At 38.6% G+C, this 9,861-nt stretch overlaps 1 protein-coding gene across 1 annotated transcript; it reads right to left on the reverse strand.

Annotated features, from left to right (window-relative positions):
• Window positions 1-546: 546 nt before the first annotated feature.
• On the reverse strand, window positions 547-1,539 carry LOC114082058 (olfactory receptor 51M1-like). The gene is given in 1 exon segment (XM_027923492.2): window positions 547-1,539. A coding segment is annotated over 1 exon segment (993 nt).
• Between the last annotated feature and the right edge of the window lie 8,322 nt (window positions 1,540-9,861).

Below are 9,861 nucleotides of genomic sequence, written 5' to 3' on the forward strand. Positions count from 1 at the left end.
AAAGTTGGGGGAGTTCTATCTGAACCACGTTTGAGGAAGTGTATAGGAGTTCTTATGCACCAGTGTGACTCAGGGATCCCAAAGTTAGTGCTTAGCCAGGATAGCAAGAGATGACAAGGACCTTGGCCAGGTAGAGAAGATGGAAGCAGTCCCAAGGAGCATGGAAGGAGGTCTATTTTCTGAGGTCAATTAGCACAAATTACATTTCTCTAGTATCTGCCAAGATCTGATCTGAGTGTTTTGTTATTTATTGTTCCATTTTAGTATTTGTTTTGTTTCATTTAATTTCAGTGTTTGTATGTCAATTGATGATCCTTGATAAAGTCTTCCTCTCTATAGCTTTTGATGCTACCAAAAAATGCCAGGCCTCAGATGTAAGAGGAGGCATTATAACTTAAACGAGAGAAGATCAGCCTTTTTAAGCTATAACTCAAAATAGAAAGTCACCCATGCTTTACTTAGGGCAGGGGGAAGTCTGTTTGAATGCGATGTATTATCATAAGCCCTCAATGCTGATTAGAGGCCTATATGGGTACTCAGTGAAATTTAGCCCCAGGACTCAGCATTGGCTTTTCTAAGGCCTAGAAGCTTGCTGATGGCACGGTGAATCTCCTTGGTCTTAATACTATATATGATTGGGTTGAGCATGGGAGGCACAAAGAGGTAGATGTTGGCCATAAGAATGTGGACAGCAGGTGGGGCCTCTTTCCCAAAGCGGTACACGAGGGACAGCCCCATCATGGGCACAAAGAATACAAGTACAGCACAGAGATGTGAAGTACATGTTTGAAAGGCTGGGAGCTGCTCCTCTTGGGAGGCTAGTCCTGCCACCGTGTGCAGGATGAGACAATAAGACAGTGTGATGAGCACCAGGTCCAGCATCACAATGAATACCACCAGCATCAGCCCATACAGGTTGTTGAAGGTGGTGTCTACACAGGCCAAGTGGATCACTTCCTGGTGCAGGCAAAATGAGTGGGAGAGGACGAGAGAGCCACAGTAGGGAAAGACCTTCAGGAGGAGGACAATAGGGATGAGGGCCACAGGTCCCCACAGGATAACAAACAAGCCTGCCCTGATCACTCACCTGCCAGTGATGATGACTGAGTACCTCAGTGGGTAGCATATGGCCACAAAGCGGTCAAAGGACATGACGAGGAACACTGAGGACTCCATGAAGGAAAATGACTGGATGCAGAACATCTGGATTTGGCAGGCTCCAAAGTAGATGCTGTGATAGTTGAACCAAAAGATTCCCATGGTGGTGGGCAAGGTAGATACCGACAGTCCCAGGTCAGTGAGGGCCAGCAGGGATAGCAGATAGTACATGGGTGTGTGCATGCGAGGGTTGGTCCTAATGATTATCAGAATGAAACAATTGCCTGAGATGGCCACCAAGTACATACAGAAAAAGGGGAGGAAAATCCAGTGTTTGATGGTTTCCAAACCAGGAAAGCCAGTGAGGTAGAACATGGGGCTGAAGTAAGTAATGTTGGATACGACCATGACCTGAGGACTGAGGGGATACTGGGCTGGCATTCCTCAAGGACTGAGCTGGAAACAAAAGGATATTTCTGATTAATACTTGCTCAGCATTACTAACATGTATATCACCATTAGCAACATCATGGCCATAATTACCTTCACTATCATATACTCAAATTTATCATTTTCACTATATTATTGCATCCTTCTTTATTAATGTCACTAACATTACCCTCCCAGATTGTCTCCTCTCTCTCTCTTTCTCTTCCTTCCTTCCTTCCTTCCTTCCATACTGGGGATTGAACCCAGAGGTCCTTAACCACTGAACCTCATCCCCATCCCTTTTCTTATTATTTTAAATTTTGAGACAGGGCCTCACTAAATTACTAAGGCTGGTTTTGAATTTATGACCCTCAGGCCTCAGCCTACAGAGCCTCTGGGATTACAGGTTTGGCCACTGCTCCTCCAGATTTCTATTCCTCCTCAGTCCTCTGTTGGCTCACCATCATTATTTATTCCTTAAATATAGTTGTTTTAATTCTTGGAAATTCTTTGGCTAAACTCTTATTATTTTTCTTCATACAATATCATGCATTCTCATAGTTTTATTTGTCTTCCATGTGTTGGTAAGTATGAAGTCTATAGCTCCAGACTTCTCTTTTGATTTCCAGACTAGTACATATAGCAGCATGCTCAACATCTGTATCTTAGTATTTCATATTCACCTCAGATGTATGTCAGAAATATGTCTTCTATTTCCTAACATCCTTCTTGCTTATTTGTGTTTATTATTTCAGTGGTATAAATAAAAAAGACTTGTCTTTGTGTATTTGTTTGCAGTGTTGGTGATGGAACTCAGGGTCTTACACATGCTAGACAAGTACTCTATCACTGAGCTACATTCCCAGCTCCAAATTTAGTTTTATGTTGGACACCTTCCTCCAAGTTGTACCTCTTTCCAATATGCTATCAATCAACAAACAAGTCTGGAAATTTCCATTTTTGAAAAATCTCAAATCTGTTTACTCACATATTCATTGATGCTCTCTTAATTAAGATTATTGTCATCTCTTCCTGGATTATTCCAACAACTTCTAGTTTTGCATCTAAGTAGTTCACTACACTATAGCAAGAGAGATGCTTATATAACCAAATTTGACATGAAATAAAAAAAAAGTTCACAATGACATGCAAGGCTCAACCTTGTCTTATTTCTATTTATATTCCCTGTTCTATCCTCAGACTGAACTAATATCAGCAATGGGATTTGAGTCCACATCTGCCTCATTGCAACCTGATGCAATATAATGGTCTGTACCATTAAATATAGTTGTTTTAAGTGCTTCCTGCTTTGACATCTTTCCAAACCAATCTTCTTTTTTCTACTCCAGTCAACACAGCCATATCATTTATTCTTTATTTTCCCATACTTTCATTTGTATTCTTTAATGTTATTTACTTTTTCTCCCCATGGAAAGAAAGAAATCCCATTTACCAGTAAATAAATACTCCTAATAATTTAAGACTTAGTACAATTTTTTTTTCTTAAAATTTTCTCTTGACTTCCTTATATATTTAAGTACATTTTTCTCATTACTCATATAATACATATACTACATGCAGCACTATTAAGCACAAATACAAATTTCTTCTATATTCTTCATATTATATACTTTTTTTACTTATATAAAATAAAAATTTTATATAGAATACACATGCATTAGTATAAATAAAATATATACAAGTAGGGTATGTGTTTATCAATTTACTCATATACTTAAGAAACTATATATTATTTACATATTTAGTATGTATTCTTTATATGCATCATAGATACTATTTACATATAAAGTATAAAGATTGTAACAAAAGTATAAGTATGTATTGTACATATAATTACATAAATCTATGAAGTTATAATTATACATTAATATAGGCATCTTTAGTTATATTACTTTATGTAACATTATTAGGGTAATACATATAGTATTTATATATACTTATATTTATTTTTCACTTAATGATTTTTTAAACTCACCTTTTATTTTAACCAACTAATTTGGGATTCTCTAAGATTCCTGGAGCCCAGGACAGAGTCTATCACATGGTGCACACCACTATATATATATTTTTTTGCATGAAAATATATATTTGTGCCTGGAATTCTGTGCTCAGCTCTGTGTTCACTGACTCCAGAGTGACTGGATGGATAGGTAGAGGGATCTGGTGGAAGTAAAATTCTACAGAGAAACAATGACAGGCATGAGGTTATTACTCCTTTTGGAAAGGAAGTTCTAGGGAAATTCTTAGAGCAATGAGAGAAAATTGTCTTTGATGGAAGAGTAGTAGATGTTTTCCCGTTTCCACGGAGAAACAGAGGAATCCCGTCCACACATTTAATTGAAATGTAATTACAATATTCAGAGCAGAGGAGATACAAGCAAGACCTGAGGAGAAACTCTTGAAAAGAAGGATTTTTAGTATGCAGTGGGTAATTAGCTCTCTACCATTGTCATAAATAATTATTTTTTTTTTTCCCAGAATTAGAACTGAGACCACCTCCTTTCTGGATCACAGCTCTTTTTGGACACCCATGTATCCCCCCTCTTTATGCATTTTCTCCCTCTTTCTCATATGCTTCCCTAGTCCACCTTCCTTCCAGAAGCCCCAGGACAGGACAGTGGAGGAAGCTTACCAGCTCTGCTGATTTAAAAACCACTGAAGCCTGGGCAGTCTGCACTGCAGGCAAGGAAGGCTCCAGGTCAGGGAGAGGCACCAGGCTGGGGGCTCTCAGGGAAGCATTTATCCTCCTTCTTCATACAAGAGAAATACCCACTTCCAGCTGGGAGAACTGAAGACAAGCAAAGAGTCCCCAGGGATGGAACCGATGTGGGCTGTATTCTTGTGACTTCCATCTTATTTACCTGAGGCTGAAAAGCCCTGTTGTGAACATGTCTGCAACAGCAAAATTGGTATTGCTTATTTTTTTCTGCTTTAGGAAGAAACCAATCCTTGACAGCTGTGGCTTCATTGTTTATGAAGAAGAGGAGTGTCCCTGTGGTAGCCCACTGGCTTCTGAATGCCCATCTACCACAATCACAGCTACCCCAAGCTCCTCTCAGTCCTGTACTCATTTTTCTATTTCTTTCTTTTACTCTAAAATAAAGATCACATTTATTATCACAAGTTTTTAAAGAAAAATTAAAATTAAATTAAAGAATTTGCCTTCAGTCTGTGCCAACCACTTTCTTTGCGCCTAGAAATAGACCAATTAAGCCCTTTCCTGTAGGAACCAACCCAAACGCAGGTTCATACCAGTGTCTCAGGCTTTCCTAAGGCTCTCTGCTCACTTCTTCCACAAGTCTCCCAACAAGGACCCTTTATAACACTTCTTGTCTTTTTCTAATAGAAAATCTCACCATCTTTTAAAAAATCAATTTTATTCTTCCTCTATGTTACAAAACCTGGATCAAGGTGATCAGATCATGCATATGCTTCTCTTCCCTTTCAAAACAGGCACTCTTAGAAACTGCCACGAAGCCAGAATTATATCTTTCAGTCAGGGGACAATTGGTCAGAATTGTAAGGAAAAGCCCCAAAAGGGTCTATAGTGAGGACAGGCACCCATGAAGCCCATGACATGCCAGCATGATCAGAACACAACCAAGTAGGAGGTACCTCCACCTTATTCCAAGGGTTATGGCTAGAGTTCAGGAGTCAGAGTCAGGATTCTAGAATAGAATGCAGAGAGCAGGATGTCTTAACTAAATGGTAGTGCATAAAGAGGGTTCCAACTTGGGTACAAAAGGAGGGAGATGAGTATTTTCATTTATGCTTGCAGGAGAGGGAATCCCTACTAGAGAAATTGAAAATCAGATTCTGCTAGTTTTCAGAGGAAGTCTAGTCAGGGATAGCATCATAGCAAAAATGCTGTTATTATTACCTTCAACAATGAGTATTGTTATTGTTTTAGAGTCTCTATCACATAGAGGTAGTGTAACAATTACCAAACATGAAACACAAGAGATGGGCACAGAAATTATGTGAATATGAGTGGGTACCAACTTGTCCCTGGGGAGGACCAGGAAAGGCACACAAGCTGAGCTATATAATATGAGCATTACAGAAAGGGTTTTCAGGAAGAAAGAATTGCTTAAACAATAGAATAAAAGTAGGGATATTTTAAGTGTCTTGAGAACTATAAAATTTTCTAATATTCAAATATAAAATTTAAGAAAAGTAATAGATTAGAATGAGTTCAGGTTACATAACAAGACTCTCTGAAAGGTTTGCCATGACATGTCAAAGTCTATGTGCCATTGGATGACAAGATATGAGTAGGCTGTGGATGACTGTATCTTATTTTTTTAGAGTGAATTTTAAGCAATATACAAAAAAGGTTAAAGTCTACACTGGCAATAGGTATTATTTTGTTGTATGGAGGTAGGTGAGGATATGCAACTAGTAACTTTTCATAAATATAATGATGGATAACCTGCCCTTTATCTAGAGACTTATAACATTTGTTCCCTTGTAATTTTTACAAAATCTACATAATAGCTTTATAGTGTTCTCTGAATTATGCAATTGAAGAATTTATTCCCAAGCAAAGGCCATTTAAAATTCAAAAACCAACAGAAAAGCATTTTCGCTTCTTTATTACCCAAATGATCTTGAGATTTATTTTGTCATATCACAAAATAGCCTTCTTCCAGTGTCAACTGAAATTCTTTAAACTTTAAATTTTCTTATCAATTTTTATTCCTGTGAATCTAGTGAGTGCCTCTTGTGAGAAACCCTGAGCATGGCTTTGCAGATACACAGATAAATATGGCAGGATCTTGCCTTTATGAAGCTCACGTTTAGTAAATACCATAGATTGTTAAATAGAATTTATGCAATAACATGACTGGCCCCAGATAGGAAGGCAAGAGTTGATTTTTGAAGACTAGAGTGGGTTAGAGGGTGATGGGGAAAATAAAGTAACAGCCCCTGGCCCATCTTTTTTGCTTTGGGTGTTGTTGGAGTCTTGTGACTATGAATAGAAGTGAATGTGGTGTGTTTTGGTTGGGGATTTGGAGTATCAATATGTTGTGAGTCATTCAGGCTGTAACTCTGAATGTATTAGAATCCATTACTAAATCTATTGGTGCAACTGTGCACATGTGATGGTGTTTGCAAATGTACCTGTATGTAAGAGAGAGAGAAAGGAGAGAGAGAGAGAGAGAGAGAGAGAGAGAGAGAGAGAGAGAGAGAGAAATACAGACACAAAAAAGAGTATTTGTTGTGCCTTTTAAGGAACCAGTTTATTTTTAAAGGTCCCTCTTTCCAGGATTGGTACCTAGCCCACAGAACCAGGCTTGGCAGGGTTTCAGGTTCTTCCAGAAGTCTGGTCAATTGTACTGTAGTTTTCCAATGTAACCACTAGGGGAAGCATTTGGTCTAAGGATAAACAAATTGAGGCCAATACCAAGGTACCTTCCCAGCACCACTGTCCATGTCACCTCTATAGCTCCACAGACTGAAGAACTGCCAATGAATTTATTCTTCCTCTTCAAAATGATCTACCGTTCATGATACAAAAAAAATATATGCCCACACTTACATATCCACACAAAATTCTGAAAATGATGGCGACAATATTTTTAACTACTTTGTCAGATTTTAAAAGCAACACTCTCATGTGACAAATATCTCCTAAGTGGTCTTTTATCTTAGTGTTATTGACCATGCCTTCAATCCCCATTCTGACCAGACACAGACAGACCTAAATGAAATCCTTACCAGGGGTCCTCAATATCTCTAGATTCGGAGCCTAACTTTTGGGGTCTCTCATGGAAATGTCTACAACATCAACTCACTTTTCCCCTGATCCAAGTCCCAGGTCTGTTATTAAAAAGGCCCTCCTAGATGAACTTCATGTTTCTTTTTTTTTTTAATTTTTTATTGTTGGCTGTTCAAAACATTACATAGTTCTTGATATATCATATTTCACACGTTGATTCAAGTGGGTTATGAGCTCCCATTTTTACCCCGTATACAGATTGCAGAATCACATCAGTTACACATCCATTGATTTACATATTGCCATACTAGTGTCTGTTGTGTTCTGCTGCCTTTCCTATCCTCTACTATCCCCCTTCCCCTCCCCTCCCCTCTTCTCTCTCTGCCCCCTCTACTGTCATTCATTTCTCCCCCTTGTATTATTTTTCCCTTTCCCCTCACTTCCTCTTGTATGTACTTTTGTATAACTCTGAGGGACTCCTTCCATTTCCATGCAATTTTCCTTCTCTCTCCCTTTCCCTCCCACCTCTCATCCCTGTTTAATGTTAATCTTCTTCTCATGCTCTTCGTCCCTACTCTGTTCTTAGTTACTCTCCTTATATCAAAGAAGACATTTGGCATTTGTTTTTTAGGGATTGGCTAGCTTCACTTAGCATAAACTGCTCTAATGCCATCCATTTCCCTGCAAATTCTATGATTTTGTCATTTTTTAATGCAGAGTAATACTCCATTGTGTATAAATGCCACATTTTTTTTTATCCATTCATCTATTGAAGGGCATCTGGGTTGGTTCCACAGTCTAGCTATTGTGAATTGTGCTGCTATGAACATCGATGTAGCAGTGTCCCTGTAGCATGCTCTTTTTAGGTCTTTAGGGAATAGACCGAGAAGGGGAATAGCTGGGTCAAATGGTGGCTCCATTCCCAGCTTTCCAAGAAATCTCCATACTGCTTTCCAAATTGGCTGCACCAATTTGCAGTCCCACCAGCAATGTACAAGTGTACCCTTTTCCCCACATCCTCGCCAGCACTTGTTGTTGTTTGACTTCATAATGGCTGCCAATCTAACTGGAGTGAGATGGTATCTTAGGGTGGTTTTGATTTGCATTTCTCTGACTGCTAGAGATGGTGAGCATTTTTTCATGTACTTGTTGATTGACTGTATGTCCTCCTCTGAGAAGTGTCTGTTCAGGTCCTTGGCCCATTTGTTGATTGGGTTGTTTGTTCTCTTATTGTCTAATTTTTTGAGTTCTTTGTATACTCTGGATATTAGGGCTCTATCTGAAGTGTGAGGAGTAAAGATTTGTTCCCAGGGTGTAGGCTCCCTATTTACCTCTCTTATTGTTTCTTTTGCTGAAAAAAAACTTTTTAGTTTGAGTAAGTCCCATTTGTTAATTCTAGTTATTAACTTTTGTGCTATGGGTGTCCTATTGAGGAATTTGGAGCCCGACCCCACCGACTGTAGATCATAGCCAACTTTTTCTTCTATCAGACGGCGTGTCTCTGATTTGATATCAAGCTCCTTGATCCATTTTGAATTCACTTTTGTGCATGGCGAGAGAAAGGGATTCAGTTTTATTTTGTTGCATATGGATTTCCAGTTTTCCCAGCACCATTTGTTGAAGATGCTATCCTTCCTCCATTGCAGGCTTTTAGCCCCTTTATCAAATATAAGATAGTTGTAGTTTTGTGGATTGGTTTCTGTGTCCTCTATTCTGTACCATTGGTCCACCCGCCTGTTTTGGTACCAGTACCATGCTGTTTTTGTTACTATTGCTCTGTAGTATAGTTTGAAGTCTGGTATCGCTATACCGCCTGATTCACACTTCCTGCTTAGCATTGTTTTTGCTATTCTGGGTCGTTTATTTTTCCATATGAATTTCATGATTGCTTTCTCTATTTCTACAAGAAATGCCGTTGGGATTTTGATTGGCATTGCATTAAACCTATAGAGAACTTTTGGTAATATCGCCATTTTGATGATGTTAGTTCTGCCTATCCATGAACAGGGTATATTTTTCCGTCTTCTAAGATCTTCTTCTATTTCTCTCTTTAGGGTTCTGTAGTTTTCATTGTATAAGTCTTTCACCTCTTTTGTTAGGTTGATTCCCAAGTATTTTATTTTTTTTGAAGATATTGTGAATGGAGTGGTTGTCCTCATTTCCATTTCAGAGGATTTCTCGCTGATATACAGGAATGCCTTTGATTTATGCGTGTTGATTTTATATCCTGCCACTTTGCTGAATTCATTTATTAGCTCTAATAGTTTCTTTGTAGAGCCTTTTGGGTCTGCTAGGTATAGAATCATGTCACCTGCAAATAGTGATAATTTAAGTTCTTCTTTTCCTATTTTGATGCCTTTAATTTCTTTCGTCTGTCTAATTGCTCTGGCCAGTGTTTCGAGAACTATGTTGAACAGAAGTTGTGAGAGAGGGCATCCCTGTCTTGTTCCAGATTTTAGAGGGAATGCCTTCAATTTTTCTCCATTTCAGAATGATGCTAGCCTGAGGCTTAGCATAGATTGCTTTTACAATATTGAGGTATGTTCCTGTTATCCCTAGTTTTTCTAGAGTTTTGAACATAAAGGGATGCT

Source organism: Marmota flaviventris, chromosome 9 (assembly GCF_047511675.1).
Source record: "Marmota flaviventris isolate mMarFla1 chromosome 9, mMarFla1.hap1, whole genome shotgun sequence".
Lineage (NCBI taxonomy): Eukaryota > Metazoa > Chordata > Mammalia > Rodentia > Sciuridae > Marmota > Marmota flaviventris.